At 34.3% G+C, this 23,551-nt stretch overlaps 1 protein-coding gene across 6 annotated transcripts in view; it reads right to left on the bottom strand.

Annotated features, from left to right (window-relative positions):
* The window catches only part of LOC149804074 (leucine-rich repeat serine/threonine-protein kinase 2-like), a 327,016-nt gene that overhangs the window by 230,388 nt on the left and 73,077 nt on the right, over positions 1-23,551 (bottom strand). For all 6 annotated transcript variants that reach the window (XM_089953980.1, XM_089953981.1, XM_089953986.1 and 3 more), the window contains exons 14-17: positions 20,304-20,434; positions 15,948-16,076; positions 15,258-15,338; positions 6,674-6,816 (exon numbers count right to left, since the gene is read on the bottom strand). In XM_089953980.1, the coding sequence (XP_089810106.1) occupies positions 6,674-6,816; positions 15,258-15,338; positions 15,948-16,076; positions 20,304-20,434 (484 nt within the window). The remainder of the gene's footprint in view (positions 1-6,673; positions 6,817-15,257; positions 15,339-15,947; positions 16,077-20,303; positions 20,435-23,551) is intronic.

Raw genomic sequence — 23,551 nt, 5'->3', positions numbered from 1 at the left:
TTAAAGTTGAATTTTCTCATGTGAGTTATCACATGAGCAATTTGGACTTAAATATTTTGTGTAAATGTTGAATGTCAAGCATCTCCATTATTGTCAAATAGACATTATTTCTATTTTGCACTTGCTGTTGCTTTGTTGTTTTTTTTTTAAATTTTAAAACATCTGTCCATTAATTTTCTCACAGTGAGTTTTAGTCTTACCTTGACCCAACAGTCTCCTTGTATTTCAACATATTAAGGTTCATTTCACTGTTCATAAAACGAAACAATTCAGCATTAAGGTATCGTATAACCAGACTACCCATTAAACTTGAACAGCTGTCAAAGAATAGAGTTAATAACTTGCATACTGATCGTGGTTGATGTTTAATAAAGTAATCTGTAAAAAGGTGAAATGTTTCTCTCCCCAAAATACGCAGTTTACAAATATAAAAAGGAAATAAAACTTTTGCCCTAAAATGAATGCTATGTACCATAAACATATGATGCAACCCCTTTATTCACAAACTTCTCAAACCCCACTATAAAATTGTAAAACAAATACATAGCCACATATCTGAAAAAAAAAATAAACACTGATTCAAGTCCTTTTGGCCTAATAAACTCTCATGTCATTTTCCAGAATATTTGGAGAATTACATAAACTACGTCGTTTTCTTCCATGCCTAACGTTCGCACAAAAGTCAATACAATCTTATATTTACTGAATTGTGTAATTCGGCTTAGGGGTCATCCATTTAGTACGTATGCACAAATCTGGCAAAGCTTGACCCACCCCCCACACGCATGCATACTTTTTACACCCCCCCCATCTGCGTATGTATGCTTGACGCCCCCTCCCCTAATTCTATTGAACAGCCTATATTTAATCCACGCAGAAACCATAAAGGGTTAATAATATTAACATGTTTAATAAAACATTGTCCACCAACGTTGAATGTCTGGCATCAAAGAAATAAGCTGTGTAACATTAAACAGTTTGTCTAGTGTCTGCTAAAATTCAAACGCCGACTGAACAGGTTACGTATTAGACAAATTATTATCGAGATTTAACCCCCACCCTGTTTCCTGTGCATATGTACATTATCAGTTAAAAAATATTTTAAAAAAACATAAGCAAGCATAAACATTTGGGTTTCCCCCCTCCCCTTCCATGCATACGTGCTAAATGGCCGGCCCCTTATTACTGGCAACAATGTGCTCCATTATTCTTCTTTTTTTCAGTGACATTATTGCATGGAAATGCGAATCCAGCTTGTCTATTAGCTGTCAGTGGATTCTCTAATGCTAACACTAAATTATCATTGCCATTGAACGATATGTACTGTACATAAAATTTGATAAATCCATAAGAAACTGCCTACACCAATCGTGTTTGGTTGTGTAGCTGTTTCGTAATGGTTTGCACGTGTATATTCTTGGCAATGGAAAATCTTGCTTATTTGCAGCCTTTTAAATGTTCTGATCGTGTCATTTCAAGGTTTATAAAAGAAGTTTCCTATTGAAATAATCACAAAACAAATCACTGACGTTTCCGTTAACTTTTCTGTGACCCAGGTTATCAGAGTACACAGTGGAAGAATCGGCTTGTTAGAACCATTAGAGTGTCCTTTGGGGCATGGCTCAGCACAAGCTACTGTAAAAACCTCAGAATTAATGACATCTATATTAATTAACTTATTAATTATATGAATTCACATATAGCTCAGTTTTTATGAAGCATCAGATAATAAAATATCATTTATTTGATATATAAAATATAACATTAAGAAATACCCGATTAAATATGTACAAAGGAGTGTAAAACCACAAGGGCTCGTATCGTTGCTAACAATTTAAATGTCATTCGTACAGTAGTATAAAATAATAAAAGTATTATTTTTATACCACATATATGACTGACATTTATATTGTAATCAATGATACAAGCCCCTATGCGTACAACAAAATGTTTACTAATAATTCACCCTTTAGGGCACCTCTAATGAACTCAACAGATGCTGCATGCTGACCTACAGTGTACATGTAGAATAGCACTTTTAAACCGAACAGACAGAAATTTACGCGCGGGCCATGTTCTCTTAGCAAGGACCACACTGTTTAGGAAGAAAGTTATTTAATATTCTCCTGCAACATGTTTGCTCTTACAAATTTCTGACAGCAAGAGTGTGGACATTATTAACAAATAGAAACCAATACCAATTTATAGTGATGTCCACGTCGGTACTGATGTTTATGTCCAGTACGAAACATAAGACTTCGAAGTGCTGTTAGGGAAGATTCAAGGATTATGAAAGACTGGTTCTTTGCCAAGAAAGAGGTAAGTTACTTTTACTCATTTCTTTTTACATTTTTTGCATATAGAATGATCAAAGTGGATTATAGCCTGAATCATCGACATTATAAGTATAAGCATAAATTCGCATTATCGTTTAAAATTGAGCCAAGGGTTTGTTTCAGATTTTACTTAAAGATAATAATTCAACCTCCTGTTTCTAAAAATGATATCTATACCACACTATCATAGAATATTTATGTCTTCCACAATTCAGCTGTGCAACCATGTCTGGCTCCCACCCCCACCCCCAATAATTATTATATTGCTGATTGGGTGGAGCAAGATCAGCATACACGATTGAGAACTAAATGCAGTAGCTTAATTCATGATTTTATTCCTAAAAAACATTTGCCCTGTCTGTCAAGTCTTTTGATTGGTAAATTTAAAATAGAGATTTAATTGGATAAGGATTACAGCTTTTCTTAATGCTTATAAATACACTAGGACTCTTTTGCCAACCAAATCTTTTTCCCATTTCAGTGCATTCTTTCTGATCTGCATAGATAATAAAAAAAAAATGATCAATTATACTAATTTTGATCTTTTTACAGATTAAACTCCATGAAGGTCACGAAATTTAATCAACACAACAAAGTAAGCAATTATTTGAAAGAAGTGCAAAACATTGACAGCAACAGGAAGAAGTCAGACAAAACCCCATTACCATAATAGAGGAAATTCCGACTCCAGTAAAGGGTATGTATAAGAGGCTTAAATTTTTTGATGTAATACACATGATACATATGCATTTCTGACTCAAAAATTTTACCCACAGTACTTTTTTTTTTTTTAAATATAAAAATTGGAAACCAGATTTTGAATTTCTTTATATATTGCAAATATACATATTTTAGAAAAATGTATCCTAAAAGTTTTGGAGAAATCTCCCTGAGGACTGTTCCAGAAGTAGAGATGTCAATTTTTGGGAAATTTCTAATGTGTACCCATCATTCCTAACGATTGGTTACCAGAATATATGATCAAAAGGAAATTATATTAAATGTGAAGCTGAACTGCTTTGTTGTAGGTTCACATGTTCCAACCCCAAAAAGAGCTGTAAGCGTAATTATTACTAATATAAGTGGCAAAAAGCATAACCTGAGCACAACAAGAGTATAAATTACATGCCATTATTACAGAAAACTGTATGAAAAATGTATATGCAGTTACAATTTTTGTCACAAATCAGCTGAATTCATGTGGAATAGTAGTAAGGCTGAGAATAGACACAAAAGAAATTGATAAATTATTTGTGCATAACAGTCACTTCGACTAGTGTACATGTCTACAGTAACTTTCACGAATCATTGTAATGTCCATAAATGATGATTATTGTATTATCCTCAACCTGCCATGGTTCATCCCATAGCGATGGTCCAGTGCAACATGTTTTTAAGTTTACCAGAATCCCTTTTCTCTAACATTTTTCAGTCACATAACATCCATCAGTCGCATTGATACATCCTGGGTTATTTTGTTGTTGTTGTTTTTTCTTAGTTTAAAAAAAAGTGGTATCTGGCACCATTTATTTTCAATTTAAGCTGGACTGCTATGTGTGTAGTATCATAATAGAATGAATCTAGGGCAAATGGTTTCACATTCAAGAACCTGTCTGTTTTCTTGGAACTGTTTGATGTAACATTCATGCAGAAGTTAACCAATACGTTAATTTTTATTCAATTTTTTTCCAAACTATTATTAAGAAGCAAACTTTTTTTTGTCCTAACATGGTATAAGAAGTGCATGTTACAGTAGCCAAGTTAAACCAGACATTCATATTGTGTTTAATTTTATTTGACCCAGATAATGTCACCAGGATCTGAAAACAAGAGTGTTTTAAGTCATGAGAAAATTGGCACATGAACCATGGACAGGCATGAACTTAGGACGGTCAAGCTTGAATTATCAGCGTTGATTCTTAAATAGGTCACTCAAGAAAGGATTGTATTATTATGCAGAACACATATGACAAGTAAATTGTAAGCAACCATATGAGTCCCTGTGATGAATAAATGTGTACACGGCACAAGCCTCGAATTGTAATCATTAGTCTGTCTCAATCTGAGCTTGGAACACATTTTTTTTAGTGGATACCCAATTGTTCGTTTTATTAACCAGGTTATTATCAGTGGGATAATCCAAACTACAATTATGTATTTTGCCTTTACCTTGTCAAACGAATCTTCAAAAATCCATCTTACAGAATGTCTCGAATGCTGTGATCAGAAAAAACTGAACCAACTTTTTCATTTCCATTTCAGGTTTCATTTTTCAACAGTTCAAAACTGAGCCTGGTAACTTAAATTCAGTGGTCAGCAGGAAGTGCATTGATTCAAAGAGAAAATATTGTTGCAGACTGGCAAATGATGAAATTCAGAAGCAGGAATGTCAATTACACATTTTGTTTGCTTTGAATTTTCTGGAACAGTGAAGAATGGTCTTCATGTGAAGCAAATTTCCAGCAGTATCTTTCATTATGACCTTGGGGCTCCGAGTCACCGAGTGTTCTAAAGCATGCTCCATTACGGATCACTGCTATCTCACCTCTGTCTGCGTGGGTTTGAGTCTCAGACTCGGCTAATGTGGGTATTATGTGAGAAAGCTTGCCAGTAGCCTCTCGTGGGTCGGTGGTTCTTTCCAGGGATTCCCGGGTTCTTCCTCCATAATTAATACTGGCCGCCATGTGTAGCCTATCATGAGCTCAAAAATGGCATTAAACCCTACAACAGCAACAACATTATGACCTTAAAGTTTGTAGAATAAATGTGATGTATTTAATATAACAGGTACATACATACATACATATTTACACTAGTTGTCTTACTTATTAAAAGATCATTAATTGAACTCAAATAATATGCTTATGACTACTAGGTTTGAATATTGATCATACTCTGTTTAATTCTTGTAAAAGATGTATGTATTCAATAAACACTAAATACTATAGTTGTTTTTTGTTGTTTTTGCTCCTGTGAGCCAGATGCTGCTCATGTGAGCAAAATCTTGCTCATGTCGCTCACGTGAGCAAAATCTTGCTCACGTGAGCAGATCTTGCTCATAAGCATGCCATTTTCACATGAGCAGACTTGCTCACATGTGATTTTCTTATTAGAATCTATTTGCTCACGTGAGTTCTACCTAATTTGCATGTTAAATTGCACATGAGACTAACCTGAGTTAGATCTCACGTGAGAATCTCATGTGCAGTAGGGTAGGCAGTTTTGGTATGGGAGATCTTACTAAAGGGGGGATCTAAATCTTACTAAAGTGGGGACGTAGATCTTACTAGACTAAAGGGGGGCTGAAGATCTTACTAGAATGAAGGGGTACACATCTTACTAGACTAAAGGGGGGATCTAAATCTTACTACACTAAAGGGGGATGTAGATCTTACTAGAATAAAGGGGGTGCACATCTTACTAGACTAAAGGGGGATGTAAATCTGAGTAGATTAAAGGGGCAGTGGTGTGTAGATCTTACTAGACTAGAAGGGCATGTATATCTTATTGACTAAAACTATTCATAATTGCAACATTATCATAAATGTTTTTAATGCCCAGGTACATTGTAAACATCTTCTGAGACTAATGTGTATGTACCGTATTCTGAATGCCTAGGTACTTGGTAAACGTCTTCAGAGACCACTGTGTATGTACCTCATTCTAAATGCAAGGTACTTGGGAAACCTCTTCTGACACCACTGTGTAAGTACCTCATTCTAAATGCCAGGTACTTGGGAAACCTCTTCTGACACCACTGTGTAAGTACCTCATTCTAAATGCCAGGTACTTGGAAAACCTCTTCTGACACCACTGTGTATGTACCTCATTCTAAATGCCAGGTACTTGGAAAACCTCTTCTGACACCACTGTGTATGTACCTCATTCTAAATGTCAGGTACTTGGAAAACCTCTTCTGACACCATTGTGTATGTACCTCATTCTAAATGCAAGGTACTTGGGAAACCTCTTCTGACACCACTGTGTATGTACCACATTCTTAATGCTCAAGTACATGGGAAACATTTTGTGAGACTATCATATATGTACCTAATTCTGAACACTCGGTACTTGGTAAATCTCTTACGAAACTATTATGTATGTACCTCATTCTGAATGTTCAGGTGCATGGGAAACCTCTTTAGAGACTAATGTGTACATCATTAAGAATAATAATGTAAACCTCTTCAGATAGTGGGGTGTAGATCTTACTAAACTAGAGGGGATGGTGGCATGTCAAATTTACTAACTAAAACTGTTAATAACTGCAACATTATCATCATCTTTTTAATGCCCAGGTACATCATAAACCTCTTAAGGTACTAATATGTACATACCTCATTTTGAATGCTCACGTTTTCTGGGAAGTGCTTCATGGCACAGGAGACAACACTGGCAATGTCATCATACAGGGTATCCATGTCAAGAAGTTCTTGTTTGGAAAACAGTTGGAAAAGCATTAGACCCTTCTTCTGAATCACTAAAACAAATTATGAACAGAATTTTACAATTTTATCCTTCAACGTTTTTAGCTGCAGATCTGAAACTTAGCAACTTATTCTACATATTCTCAAAGTAGGTCAGCAACAGGTACAACTAGATCTATATGTAAGTAGGTCAGCAACAGGTACCACTAGATCTGTATGTAAACAGGTCTGCAACAGGTACAACTAGATCTGTATGTAAACAGGTCTGCAACAGGTACAACTAGATCTATATGTAAGTAGGTCAGCAACAGGTACCACTAGATCTGTATGTAAACAGGTCTGCAACAGGTACAACTAGATCTGTATGTAAACAGGTCTGCAACAGGTACAACTAGATCTATATGTAAGCAGGTCTGCAACAGGTACAACTAGATCTATACGTAAGCAGATCTGATACAGGTACAACTAGATCTAAACATAAGTAGGTCTGCAACAAGTAAAACTAAATCTATACATAAGCCGGTCTGCAACAGGTAAAACTAAATCTGTAAGTAAGCAATAGTGCTTATGGAATACTTCCAGCAAGATATGAAGCCTAAATACAATTTTAAACACATGGACATAATAACACTAAAAATGTGTGTAATGGCACTAAACATGGGTGTACTAACAATAGTACAAATGGGTATAATAACACTAAAAATAGGTGTAATAACACTAAAAACAGGTGTAATAATACTAAAAATGGTATCACAACACTAAAAATAACAGATATCATAACACTAACAAATCAGTGTAATAACACTAAAAATGGGTGTAATAACATAAAAAGTACCAATCTGATAAATCTGAATTTTATATGTGACATAAACTCATTTCATGACACAATTAGTTCAAGAGATATTAATCTGACAAGAGAGTCAGAGATGAACAAAATACTTCAATCAGAACATCTTCAGTCCTTTTTGTCATGTCAATCAAGAAACCTTGTATGTAATTTGCCATCACCAAGAACTGTATTCAGAACCACATTTGCTTGCAAGGCACAATATGGCACTGGAAGGAGACAAGGCACAATATGGCACTGGAAGAAGACAAAGTCACAATCAGATCATTGCTGACATTTCTGTTGCAACATATATGACGCACTCAATCGGCAAAATGCAAATCACCAAATCCATGAAATGTGCATTCCAACAACTACCTCCAGGATTATTTCTTGATAAAAATGGCTATCTATAAATCATTAGGCTTCTTTCTTACCAATCATGTAAGTGTTCCACAAATTCTGGTAAAGGTACATCATCAATACCCAAAATGTTTGTGAAGAAACAATTATTTTATCTTTCAGTCACAGTGACCTTTAAACTTTTGATCCCCAAATCAATAGGCTTCATGCAAAGTGCAAGCTATTTATAAAGTTGGTCTATGGGTGAGATATAATGTTCTTCTGTGAAAGCGATGTGACCATGACCTTTGACCTTTTTACCTCAAAAGTTTTAACTGGCTTTTTTTCATACCCCAAGTACATGCCATCCACAAAGTTTAGTAACTGTAGATGATGGACAACTCAGGTTACAATATACAAACCAAATTGGTAGCAGACAAATGGATGGATGGATAACATCATAACATGATCTGTTCCATATTGTGACAAGCATATAAAAATTGTACAAACATAGTGGTTTGATGAAATAGCATTTTCTGATGACAAATATGAAATGTACAAAGTTCCATTGTGATCCATTGAAAACTGAGACTAGTTTAGTTTACAATATTCTGTCATTCACTATATCCAGCTCCATGTAAAAATGTAACAAGTTCAACTTAGAACAGACTATCTGCATTCAGAACATTCTGTCATACACTGCACCAGGCTCCAAGTCAAAAAGGGCAATAACTCTAACAAAACTGCAAAACCAATGTTTTTTATACGCACATCTTCAGATGATGATTATAGTACCTGATAAAAAAAGAATGAGGGTATTTTTAATCAGGATAGGAGTGGTCGAACCACCAATACATGATACAGAACCTTTCAGCATGAATGGTTCATAATTCTCCATAATAGAATCAGAATGGGGTTTGTTTGCTCCACAATGTATTGTGTCCAATACATGACCATGACCTTGAACTATGAAAAACAAAAGCATTTGGAACTGCTTTGTCTTTAACCTGTTATTTTTTAACTTAAAGCAATCAAAAATAATTTGCCCTATTTTCTTGCAATAAGTGCACATAGGAAGAGATAAGGATTTCTGAGCAGCCTTATCTGACATTGGAATCTTATTGGTTGTACCAGACTGAAATTTGTAACTACTCATTTGAGGTTGATTTAGTTACCTTCTAACCATCTGCTGAGAAGAAAACTTATTGACAAATGAAACTTTGTGAGCCAGGGAATATCTGTCAGCTGTACGAACAACATTTTCTAAAGTATCCATCTTGTGTTCATCAAAGTAATGTTTAAATCAATATGGATGCAGTTCTTGAACTCTTCAACTAATACAAGTGGTCTAAGTTTGTTATAATCTTTATTAATCTGATTAGATGCACACCAACTGTCAAATAGTTATTTTTTTCCCTAGCAAATTTGACAAGGGTTTAGCTATTTTCTTTTTTGCAATTCCAAAACCTTGGTTGATATGCTTCTGGTACCAACTCATAACCCTTCAAGATACATTCCTTGACCAAGTAACAGTTAGTGCTTGCTTCAACTAAAAATAAAGTATAAACTTCATGAGCTTTACCAATAAGTACACTCTGTAATAACAAAGTCCAGTGCTCTCTTGGCCATTTTAAATTCTTTGCTAAATTTTTTTTCAAAATGTGAAAAATACTGATCTACATCTTTTTCCTTAAAAAGGGGTACTAATCTAATATTTTTTTGTAGCATCATAAACCGACCTTTCATGAGCTTTATACTTGCCAGTTCTAATTCTTTTAACCTAACTTGAAATTCCCTCTCTTCCTTTTCTTTCTGAATTTGCAATTTCATTTGCATCTCTCTTTCTTCTTTTCAGTCTGCATTTGCATTTGTTCCTTTTCCCTTTCTCCTTTTTGCATTTGTAATTTTATCTGCATGTCTCTTTTTTTTTTTTTGAATTGGTCTCTCTCTCTTTCTTTTTCCTGCATTTGCATCTTTTTCATTCTTGCATTTGCATTTGTATTTTCATCTCCATCTCTTTCTTTTTCTTTTTGAATTTATCTCTTTTTCAAGCTCGTAAAAGCTTTCTTAACTTCATTTCATTCTTATATTTTAATTCCAATTCAGTAACTTGCAAGTTAGAGTCAGATGAAGACTTACTAATCAAACCGGGGCCCCAAGTGGCCAAGTGGTCTAAAGCGCTCACCGTTCCGGATCACTGTTATCTCACCTCTGTCTGCGTGGTTTCGAGTCCAAGGCTCAGCTAGCGTAGATAAGTGGGAAAGCCTGCCAGTAGCTTCTCCTGGGTTTTCCAGGGTTCTTCCTCCACCATTTATACTGGCTGCCATGTATAGCCTATCTTGTGCTGAAAAATGGCAATAAACCCCAAAAACAACAACAACAGCTATTCAAACCCAAAGCACTTTTATCCAAAGCATTCTTTTCTACCAAACAGTACGTATTTCTTAGTTAAACTAAGATTGCTTTGTCTCCTAAAGATCATATTGTCTTGCAAGTTGATTTGTTGTTGTTGTTGTTGTGGGGTTTAACACCATTTTTCAGCAATAGATAGGCTATGTATGGTGGCCAGTATTAATGGTGGAGGAAGAACCCGGGAAAAACCACCGACCCACGATAAGCTACTGGCAAGCTTTCTCACACACCCACATTGGCCGAATCCTAGACTCGAACCCACGCAGAGGTGAGATGGCAGTGATCTGTAACAACAGCGCTTTATACCACTCGGCCACTCATGGCCCCATCTTGCAAGTTGAAGCGATTCCTCCTTTTTCAAGGACTCTAACCATTCCTGGATAGGATTTAAAATAAAGTTTTCCACTTTAGGTGACACTGTGAAAGCTTGTTGGTTTTCCTACGTAAAATCAAAATAGCAGGGATAGAAACATATCTGAAATAAAATAAATTTAAATTTAAATGCAATTTCAATTTCTCTGAAATATTTCCAAAAATATGAATCCCGAACAAGACCCCAATTTCAGTTATGGTCACAACTAAGTAACAGAAAGAAGCAAAACCAAATATTTTGTAAAATGTAAGAAAGAATTTAATTATCAAAGTCATAAATGATGATGTGAGAGGAACTTTAAGTATTATCCTGATAAAGATCTATGTAAGTCCTAAATGAATGAAAACTTCTGTATAAATTTCAAAACCGGAAATGTACTGGACCGCTAAGAATCGTGATGTTGTCAAGATGGCATTGTCCAGAACTCTTTCAAAAAATTAACTACAGTACCAGAATATTATAGTCCAAATAATGAGCACTTTCTGTTTTCACTGAACAGTCCAAATGTTTTTCCTTTCAAATAGTATCTAAGTACAACATAAAACATGTCTGCAGACTTACAACAGGAACACAAGAAATAAGGATGATTCCAAAATCAGATTAAATCTAAGTGCTCAGTTCTTTCCTTATATGTAGCTCTATTGCGACTTAAAATTTAACAATATATCCCTCATGACAGATCTGACTACTCATTTTGCCTCTTCTAGAAATCTTGAAACCCCATCAGCCAATGAGAAATTAACCCAAAGGCACCATTAAGTCCGATTATTAAGATTATTATCAATAGTTGTCAACACATCACATCTATTTATAGATCCTATGTAACTTTTGCTCTTTAACAGACTCAATTCATGTAGGCAAAATCCAACTTAAGATATTCTGCACAATTTACAGCGATGAATAAAAATTACAAAAATTAGATAAAACCATGTACCAGGAGTTCCAAAAAATATAGATATACATAACACAAGACATCATAGAGGGATGTTTTATTTCAGGCATTGTCACAACAAGAGACTGTACACTGTATCGTAAGGCTGTTTGCTAACCAGTGAAATAGTTCTTGGTGGGGTCAATTATTTCAAGATGTTGTCAGTCAAACTATAAATATGTCAAGAGAACACATTTACAGTTAGCTATTTGACTGACAAACAATATATTATACTGCAACACTGAACACAAATCTTGCAAGTGTATAAGAGAAACATTCCACTTCACCCACCCCTCAATGGTACTTTGGGGTCCAAATTAACTTCATCGTTGCAATATGCATAGACTACTTTAAACAGTTACTATTCACTGTGAACCACTCAGTTTCTCTCTGAGGCACAGTTAATTATCGACTGATAAAACAGGCATTTTCATTTATGCATAGGAGTTTATTATACTATGTTGTTAATGACTTATTTTTGTCTATCCATGCCCATGGAAAATGAGGAAATCTCAGTAAAGACAGCTATGGGTGATTAAAGAGCTTACAGGATTACTGACCATGGCTTGCAACTATACATTACCTTATGCACTTATTTTACTAATATCCTTTCAATGAACAAATTAGTAACTGTTTTTATTATAATCATTCAAACATCTACTTTAAATACCATTACATCATTACTACTTTGTTTCATTGTTCACTCTTCATTGTTTTCAACTTTTTTAAAAACCCTTCGAACAAAGTTAACATCAGCTGAAAACCTCTTCTTTATGCATCCACTGAGTTGAAGACCACCAATGCTGGTTTCTTGTCTAATCACATTCTTTCTGACTTTACCATGCATTCTTTAGGAAGCATATATAGAAGACTGTAAACTTCATAGATGGAATTTATAGCTTAAATATTTATCAACTGTTCATTGAACAAATATAAATTTACTAATTTTTATTACTGCAGATCTGGATTTGTGTTTGTAAACCACTTATGCTGAAACTGCGGAAAAGAAACCACAGAAGTCTAAAAATATCATAAAAGTTAAAAAGAAATCATTAACATTGCTCAGATATATATATATATATATATATATATATATATATATATATATATATATATATATATATATATATATATATATATATATATATCACGGGTCACACTACCAGACGAAGTGGACTAAGTTGCCTAAAAAATGTAAACTTCACCTTCTTCTGTTAGGAAAGTGAAAACACCTTTGTCTTGTGATTTTTTTTTGAGGTACACTGACTGACCATACTTATCGATATGCCCCCTCACCTTAGCTAGGTTAGTTCTAGTGTTGTGTTGTAGCAAAATGTATTCATCAAGCCATCAGTAGCTAGTCCAAGTTTTGATATCAATTACACTGACAAACAAACCCTTGCACATTCACTGGCATGAACTTTGAAAGCTGATTGACCATTAAGCCTTTCCCCGAGTGTGTTAGCATCTATCACTGCCTGATTTCTGCATGTTATCCTTGGAAGATAAAAACATGCAAACGTGTGTTTCAAAACTTTAACAATAGTACGTGAATAGCAATTTATGTTTTGAGAACAGAATCAGTGATGTGGATTTTTAAGTGCCCCTTGTACACTATTTTGTCATAAAATTATTTGAAACTGTAAGTTAGCCAGTAGGCTAATGGAGAGATAATGATGGACATCACTGTGTCTGTGATTAAAATACCAGTTTTATTAGATTGTCTGTTTTCATAAATCATTGGGCAAATATATTCAGAAATATATACAATTCATAGAAAACAAGGCCTAAGTATTATGCTATTTAAGATTAAACTTTAAAATGCAATTATATAGGCAAGAAATGTATGGAACAATGCCATGCTGTGGAATTCATGAGAAGCACCGTAACTTTGTAAAGTCAAAGTTGTTTTCTGACTTGACTCATATTTGTCAAAAATGCAGATAAAAAACAGCAAAGCAAATACTGTTTAACCAATACCTAAAATTACTACAAGTATGTAGATGAATGAATAAACCATAAGTTATAAAGTGTGTGGTTACATCACGAAAACCCCTCCTTCTAATAATAGAGGCACTCACATGTCTGTGTAATTCAGTTGGAAAGAAGGGTTTTGTTCATATACCGACTAAAAAGAACAGCTCCTGTAATTTTGTGCATTTTAGTGTGTTATGTATAAATATTTACGATAATGTTTTATCCGCAACAAAGAAATTAGGATGAACATTATGATCTGAAGACGTGTGCATTTGCCCTCATGTACAGGGGTTATTTCAAACATTCGTTTCATTATTGTGAACTTTTAAAAAGTATTTTTTTTTTAAATTGATTTAGGGTAGTTGATTATGCATTTTTACTAGCTTGCAATTATGATAATGTTAATCTGGTTACTCAGTTAAAATTTGTTGCAATGTATTATTATTATTCTCTTTTAAAGTCATATGGTCATAATAACTAAGAAAATATTTTCTACTTGAAAATAATGTATTGAAGAGAACACACATAATATATATATATATATATATATATATATATATATATATATATATATATATATATATATATATATATATATTGCATTTCTTGCTTCGCTTCCACTTTTCCCTGTTGAGCTTTCTCTTCTCCCTGTTCTGTCCAAAAGGAGAAGTCATTTCTCCCTAAAATTCAGGTCTAGCTTGACCCCTGTATACATGTGTATGTGTGTGTATATATATATATATATATATATATATATATGCATGCAAACCAAGCCTCATTTGCCCAGGAAGAATTACTTTTACACAATTGTGCAAACAAGGTCTGGTTTGCAGTGAAAAAGGCTAACACCAAAAGAAGGCAAGCAGCCCATGCTGAACTTGGATCATTTACATGAACTTCACATCTGCCTAAAAGCCAAACACAAGAGCAGTTGGCCAAGGATGTTTTCAGTAGAAATTTATTCCAGTGTTGTTGACTGCACATAATATGCTATGAAAACAATGTTTCTCTGTGGAGTGTTTTCTTCATCAATATCTGATGGCAAAGCATCATCATTTGTCCAATACTTAAAGGTCTTATGTCAAGCTAATTCTTCTCAATTTTTTTTCAAATTCTGTTGAGTGTTTTTTTTCTTCAAGTCCTCTTAAAGTCTTTTAATTTTTAGTAACAGCACCAAATTTGATGGCAAACTGGCATAATTTGTACTAATCTGAAAGGCCTGTTTAAGGCATTTTTAAAAAAATATATGCCAGGGTACTTTGATTTCACAGAGTTCATATTAAAATGATAAGAAATTTCTAAATTGCATCTGTTGGTGAGTACCCAACTTCAAAGGATCTCAGCCTTCCCTGGGTCCCATGTATGTTTTAATGGAACAGCCCTGAAACTGCCCTGGTGTTTTTGAGAAGAATTCAAAGAGAAGTTGAGAAGCTGAGAAAAGCGACTGTTGACTGTACACACATAATGCATACCATACAATGTATGATGAACACAGGGTCAAACAATGTATGATGAACACATGGTCAAACAATGTATGATGAACACAGGGTCAAACCATGAGCTCACTAGACCTTATGGTATGGCAAGGTACAAAATGTTTCTGGCATCCATTACATGGGCAATCCTCACTTACAAAGTTCCTCAGGATACTGCTTAAGAGTTTTCAATATAACCGAGAGAGAACCTGCATGTACCAAACTTTCTGGTCCACCAACTGAAAAAGAAGGTCGATATTCCAATGCAACAAAAAAAAATGTCAACATTCATCATTCTCTGCTGAGGGCCAAGAAGAAAAAAAGGAACAAAATTATTTCAGTAATAATCTTTTAGAATTTGAAAGTATTTGTATTATTTGGCATATAAATAATTTTCCCAATTTATGTTGGTCATTTATGCATTTAACCCACGTGAGTTATGCTGAATGATTCATTTTCAATCAAGTAAACTGAATTATTCTGAACTAGTCATTCTGTTTATGATTATTATTATTATCATTATTATTATTATTAACTTTTTATTATTATTATTATTATTATTATTATTATTTATTGTTCAAACCTGACTTATGCAGTAACCTCAAGTGGCGAAGTGGAAAATGTGGTTTTGTATGACAGGTGTCTGTCTACTTAAAGTTAATTTAAGTTATTTGATGTAAAGGTTGCTGCTTAAAAAAGGTAACTTTTGGGCAGGTCTGACTATTATTATCATCATTATAGTTTATCATCATTATATTTTTTTAAAATATTACTGTAACAGTTACTGAAGACTGAAAATTTACACAAAAGTGGTAATGAAAATATCACATAGTAAGCCTTACACTTACCAGCCCCAGCTAAAATTGCCAATGCCTCCAATCCGGCCTCTTGCAGCATTTGGTTATCCTGAAACTGGGTCATACTCTTGATTATTTTCTTATGTACATTCTCAATGAGACACTGGTTACAGGCAAGAGCTGTGGGGAAAAATATCATTTATAAATATACAAGGATATCAACCATATTGGTTACAGGCAGACGAAACAATGGACACAACAATAATACAATTGATTCTGCTCAGATCTTACAGCATGAATGAATAATTTCTAGCTAAACAAGATTTTATATTCCTTTACTTGACCTCAGGTCACAATTAGCATTTTCAAATTACCAAATGGACAATTTCATTTTGGAAGGTTCCAAATATTCACAAGAAAAGATCTTATGTTATAATTAGAAGGTATGTTATGTTATAAAATGTTTTATCTAAAATGTGGCAAACAACAGGTAGACCTGGCATTTCATGGGGAATTTCCAATGCTCTGAACTCAGATTGAGATAAATCAATGATTCAGGTCAGGTAGAAAATTAACTTTATTTTGGACAAGGCCAAATCTAAAATACAATTATCCATAACATAATGAATAAAAAAACAAAACAAAAAAAACAATGCAAATTAAATACAACACCCAGTACAAGGTGACCTAGCCAATATCACAGTACCTAAGTATAAGGTGACCTTGCCTATATCACATTACCTCAGTGTAAATGACCTTGTCTGTATCACACTACCCCAGTATAACACAAATTTACTTATATACCACAGTACCCCACTATGAGGTGATCTTGCCAATATCACAGTTTCCCAGTATAAGATGACCATGCCTATATCACAATACCACATTATAAGGCAAATTTACCTACATACATATCACAGTACCCCAGTATAAGACAACCTTGCATATATCAAGGTAGATATTTTTTGTCTCCCTGCAAAGTGAAGGACCTCTGTATATTGTACTGTTGAACAGACTTCTCTAAGTTGACCTAAACTGTTATAGTTTTTATTAAATATGTATCAAAGGTACATTGCACTTGACTTATTCATTACAATTTTGGAACCCGAGTCTTATTTCCATTATTCATTGTGACTGTATTGCCTTCATTCAATTAATTCTGCATCACTTTTGTTATTCTTTTTATAAGCAGTTGTGTTACATTGTATTTAATTCCTGTAGGCCCAATCAGCATCTTGATTGTTCCAGTGTAACAGAATGTACACTGCCCTATCTAAATACTCTAAACCCCTTAACATGGCTAATATACCAAACCAAGTAGTAAATTATTATTAAGGTAATCAGACTTCTGAAAAGAATCACCAAAATGAAAAAGTGTTCTGTTTAACCTGGTGTCTCACCTGCATCTGTGTATCATGTATACCCCAACCCATCTGTCCCACCCCCAGTTTCTGACCTGCAATCACAAAACTTAAATGCCAAACTTTTACACCATTGATGCTGATGTTGTGATCACCAATTTAATGTAAAACTTTATCACTCTTGATGCTCATGTTGCCATTGCCTCTTTAATTAAAAAATTTACAAGTTTATGTTGCCATCACTAAGTTGCACTTTAATGCAAAATTTAATACTGTTGATGATGATGTTGCCAAACTGCCACTTTAATGCAAAATTTAATACTGTTGATGATGATGTTGCCAAACTGCCACATTAATGCAAGAATTTAACAATGTTAATACTAATGTTGCTACCACTAGCTGCCGATGTCACTAGCACCACTTTAATGCAAAACATAAACAGTGTGGATCCCAATAACATCACTGCCACATTAACGCAAAACTTAAACAGTGTGGATACCAATATCATTACCACTTTAATGCAAAACTTAAAGTGTGGATACCAATATCATCATTACCACTATAATGCAAAACTTAAAGTGTGGATACCAATATCATCATTACCACTATAATGCAAAACTTAAACAGTGTGGATACCAATATCATCATTACCACTTTAATGCAAAACTTAAACAGTGTGGATACCAATATCATCATTACCACTTTAATGCAAAAATGTTACCATCTTTGATACAAATATTGCAAGTGATACCAATATCTCACCATGGTTACAGATGAAAAACAAATTTGAAACAAAAATTTCCAAAAATTTTAATTTTTTGTTTGACAGTACAGCAATAAGACCTAGATCAAATGATTAACCAAAGTACATGAAAGAATTGGACTTGATATTTTACAGGATTTATGAATCCATGAAACTTGACAATTGATTACACACTACATCAATGGTCACCTGATACCAACTGTTATAAAAATAACAAGAAAAACTCAAGAGAAAAGACCAAACTTATTTTAACGATTGCTTACAATTATCATTATATGGCACGTGAATACACATGCTCAGAGGAAAGTAGAAATTATGCAGGTTAACCAAAATCTGACATGCGTACCATACCATAATGTGCCATTTTGGAGATCTTCAAATCAACAGTCTACATTAACCCTGCACTACATTAAGATGCATCGAACTAAAATATTCATGGTTAACTTTATGTAGCTGTCTGGCTAAATATAGAAACACAGAAAAAAACAGCTCCTTTCTGGTGTTATGAAACAGAACTATCAAGTTTTTTGCATCAAATATTGAAATATTAATCCAACTGCTCTTCCAACTGCTTAATCCAACTGCTCATCCAACTGCTTAATCCAAGTGCTTAATCCAACTGCTCATCCAACTGCTTAATCCAATTGCTCATCCAACTGCTTAATCCAACTGCTTAATCCAACTGCTCATCCAACGGCTTAATCCAACTGCTCTTCCAACTGCTTAATCCAATTGCTCATCCAACTGCTTAATCCAATTGCTCATCCAACTGCTTAATCCAACTGCTCATCCAACTGCTTAATCCAATTGCTCATCCAACTGCTTAATCCAATTGCTCATCCCAAGATTTGGCTAACATTTCTAATCTTTAGATATGAAATGGCCACATGTATTGAGTTTGTCAGTTACTAACCTGAAGTTGCTGCCATTTGTAATTTTGTTGCAACCAATCAAATTTCATGAAGGAAAACAATTATTTTGGGCATGCATGAATAATATGTCATCTTGTCTTCAGGGTATCATTAAAGATTATTAATGTTTCACAAACAGAATGATGAGAACTTTCTTACTTAATGTTTGTCATAGAATATTTGGTTCATAGACAGGACATGTTCACAACACTGAAGAGGGAGCCCCAAGTGGCCAAGTGGTCAAAAGTGCTTACCGTTACAGATCACTGCCATCTCACCTCTGTCTGTGTGGGTTCAAGTTGTGGGTTTGGCCTATGTGGTATGTGAGAAAGCTTGCCAGTAGCATCTCATGGGTCGGTGGTTCTTTCCAGGGTTTTCCTAGGTTCTTCCTACACTATTAATACTGGCCACCATGTATAGCCTATCTTGTACTGAAAAATGGTGTTAAACCCCACAACAACAACAATAAAAACAACAACAACTTTGAAGAATTATTATGACACAAGCTATATTACTTGAATCAAATGGTTATGACTTATGCATAAATTGATCAAGGATAAAATGCAGCCATGGAGTACCAGCGATACCAAATGCTACATTTTTATTTGATCCAAAACAAACTGAATTTGAATGACCCGTATTTGATAATAATTTTTTCTCAAAGACAAAATGTTCCATTAATTGCCAGTAATAGAATTTCACAACTCTATTAAAAACTGCAAAAAACGTATAACCTGGACACTTCAGGTACACATGCTGCACCCCTTTCCCTTCTTATAGAAAGTTATTGTTAGTGCTGTAGAATAATGAAAGTCATTATTACCCTACCTCGGTCTGTAGTAATAAAATTATACACGTTGACAGAGAAAAATATTAATTTTTTTTTATTATGGTCAACATTATCTGGGGCTATATCTCTGCTAATTTCTGACAGAAAGCTGCCAGTCAAAGTCAGCTATGGTGTTATATGGTGTTATTAATATCAAGCTGCATGCCGAATTCCAAAAATATCTGAGGGAGTTATATGCAGAAACAAAAGCAGGGGGATCCTACCTTCAGGGGCCATAACTCCCTGACAAAAGACTGACAAACAAATTCACCCACGGTCTCATCAAAGCTGCATACCAAATCACATGAAATGTTCTGATAATCAAGGGATCTTCTGTATGGAAACTAGAGTGGGATGAATGGACGAATGGGATGAATGGATGAAAAGGACAAACAGGTCCGATTTAATGTACTGGCCTCTTTTCTACAAAAAAGTGGGTTAAAAAATACAGAGCTTGCTGCATCTGTTTATTCCACTGTTTCCTTACCATATAGTCTAAATACTCATTCAAATCAGTTTCCATTATTATGATACATTTCCTACCTACATCAGCCAAGCATGCTATTGCGCTGATGACCTCCACCTGTACAGCGGCATCATTTTCAAAGGTGGCTAGAAAGTTAATGAGCAGTGACAGAGCTTGGTCCTTTATCACAACCAACTTGTGGGGCTCACTGCAAATAAAAGCAAGATGATTTAAAATGTCTGTAAAGTGCTATAATAATTTGTTGTGTAGAAATGAAAGTGGGTGTGTCTGACAACCAGGGCCTGTAACTATACTAAATAACAAGTTAGAATGCTAGAATCTAAAAAAGACATGGTCTTATCCATACCTATCTATGTAACAAATTTGGTTTAAATCCAGTGATAATTAAAGTAATAAAACAGTACTACTTAAATGGCATATCCCCCTTAGCACTTGACAACCTGACTCCACATACACCACTTTATGTTGTCTCAAATCAGTGACAATAACTGTAGAGGCAATCTGTACCAAGAGACTCTTACACAACCATTCATTACAGTTCTAACTTTAATGTCTCTCTGTGTGTGTGTGTGTGTGTGTGTGTGTGTGTGTGTTTATTGCAACATGGCCATGTTTCTGTTTTTGTGTTTCTTTGTGGAAAGACTGAACAAGCTGACACTTATTTCAGTGTGGAACAGACAACAACACCAATCCAAGTTGAGATTTTGAATTCTGGTTTCATTGTTTCATTTTGTGTAATATTGTGTGACAAGACAACCCTTAGAGAAAAACAAGAGAGGAAGGTATAAAAATGTCAGAAATGCTATTTATGAGACTGATTTTCTGTGGACTGCAGTGTAAAATATTACTTACTATGTGCAAGTGTAAACAAGTATATGCAATGTAAGTGGAATAGAATGTAAGATGAATTTTTACATATTAAAAAATAATACAACAATAACTTTGGTTAAATAACTGAACAGCTAAAACAAAATTATTATATAACAACAGTAAATGTGTCAAATTACTTAAAATAACCACATAATTTGGGAGAAGCTATTTTTAGCAAGTTCTGTTTGTCTGAAAATATTTACCTCATCACAGTAACATTAGGGATTACTCTGCCACCTCCAAAGTCAGTCTTCAAAGGGAAGTAACTCTTTGCTAGAAAGGGTGGGAGGGAGTGATGGTAATGTGATCAGCTAAGTATTTCTGGAGAAATACATTTACTGGTCACATTAACATTTAACATTAGGAGAATAGGTATGAAGAGGAGGAAATGCTTAAGCAAACCTACCTCTACCTACATCACCTTGCTGAAGTACAACTGCTCTACTGAAGGAATGTTGTTGTTGTTGTAGGGCTTAATGCCATTTTTCAGCACATGATAGGCTATGCATGGCAGCCAGTATTAAAGGTGGAGGAAGAACCCAAGAAAACCCCGGGAAGAACCACCAACCCACGAGAAGCTACTGGCAAGCTTTCGCACATACTCACATTGGCCAAATCCTAGACTCTAACCCATGCAGACAGAGGTGAGATGGCAGTGATCCATAACGGAGAGTGCTTTAGACCAATTGGCCACTCTGGGTCCACTGAAGGAATGAACAACTTCTCTCAACATGAGTTTAGCAAAAATGAAGATAATGTGTTTATACACACACGTATGGTTGTGTTGTAGCTGTGTAGGGTGAAGGTGGCAGCTATATTGGGGAATTAGCTGGTAGAGCAAACAAACAAATGTATAGGCTACATATTTCTTTAATGGTTTCTTTTCACTGTACCAAATTCCTTATCTATATCAATGATCTACCATTAAATAATGAATCCACAAACACAGATTTGTTTGCAGATGATGCAACCTTGTATACATCTAGTTCTGATACTGAAGTTATCCAAATGAAATTAAACTCAGACCTTATCAGAGTCCAAAACTGGGCACAACAAAATAGGATGGTAATTAATGAAGGTAAAACAAAATGTATGATTTTGGGGACATCACAAAAGCTACTCAAGTCAGGGAACCCAAAACTGTCTCTTGCAATAAATAATCATCCATTAGAAAATGTCAAACATGAAAGGCTTGTAGGTGTGTCTGTAGATAATAATTTATTATGGAATGACCATATTGATAAGCTTTGTAAAACACTGTCATCCAAAATTGCCCTTCTCAGCAGAATCAAGAAATATTTACCTATGGAAACTCACAATCTATACTACAAGTCATATATTCTTCCAACAATGGATTATTGTTCTAATGTATGGGGAAACTGTGCTAAATCTGAGCTTGACAGGATTTATAAACTTCAGAAACGAGCAGCACGTGTAATTTTAGATGCATCTGTTGATCATCCCTCAAAAGCATTATTTATAGAACTCAAATGGTTCACGATATATGACAGGATAGATTTTCACAAGGCAGTTCTTTTATATAAATGTCTACATGGAACTGCACCAGAGTATCTTCAAGACTTATTCAGGCCTTTTTCATCACAATACCAGTTCAGATCAATATCACATGGAAACCTTCTAGTACCAAAACCATGAACAGAGCAATTTAAAAAGAGTTTTCAATACTCTGATACAGTTCTGTGGAATAAGCTTCCACTACATGTAAAATCTGCTGAAAATATTAAAGTATTTAAGAAAAGATATCATGAGCATGTATGTGTTTCTAACAGATAATGGAATTTAGCATTTTAATACTAAACATGTTAAAATAAACAGTAATTATTGCCTCTAGGGAGAATAGTCCTTGACTAATGAGTCACCCTCTATAAATAAAACATTATTATTATTATTATTATTATTATTATTATTATTATTTTTATTATTATTTTTATTCCAATTCAAAAGCTCTCTCTTCCATTTCTGCCCCTGTATTTATATAAGCCTAGTGGATTTCATAGGAGACGTTCTAATATCATATTTCTGTAACTGGCTTGATTGTTTCTGGTTCACAGATCTGTGTTTCCTAAATTAAACTAAAAATTTGATATCTCACTAATGAGCTGTCCAGAAGTTGATTTGAAAACATATAAATGATTATAATATATCTGATCTGACTCACACTAACTTTCAACCTCTCCCTCAAAATATAAATGTTAAATAAATGTAGTTTATGTGTTAGGGCTGGCAAAGATTGTCAGAGTACAAGTATAAAATATATATTTCTTTCAAACCTACATATAAGTTACTGTTGCTAATTTGAGAAACTTTATTTCTGTCTTGTCTCTAATATCATCAGCATTTTCAAATCTAAAACTAATTGTAAGTCCTGTAAATAATCATTTAATTAATTTGCATAAACACAAATGCCTGCTCT

The sequence above is a fragment of the Sinohyriopsis cumingii genome, chromosome 3 (assembly GCF_028554795.1).
Source record: "Sinohyriopsis cumingii isolate HCF-2022 chromosome 3, ASM2855479v2, whole genome shotgun sequence".
Lineage (NCBI taxonomy): Eukaryota > Metazoa > Mollusca > Bivalvia > Unionida > Unionidae > Sinohyriopsis > Sinohyriopsis cumingii.
Note: the sequence above shows the minus strand (reverse complement) of the source record. Positions and strands in the feature narration are given on the sequence as shown.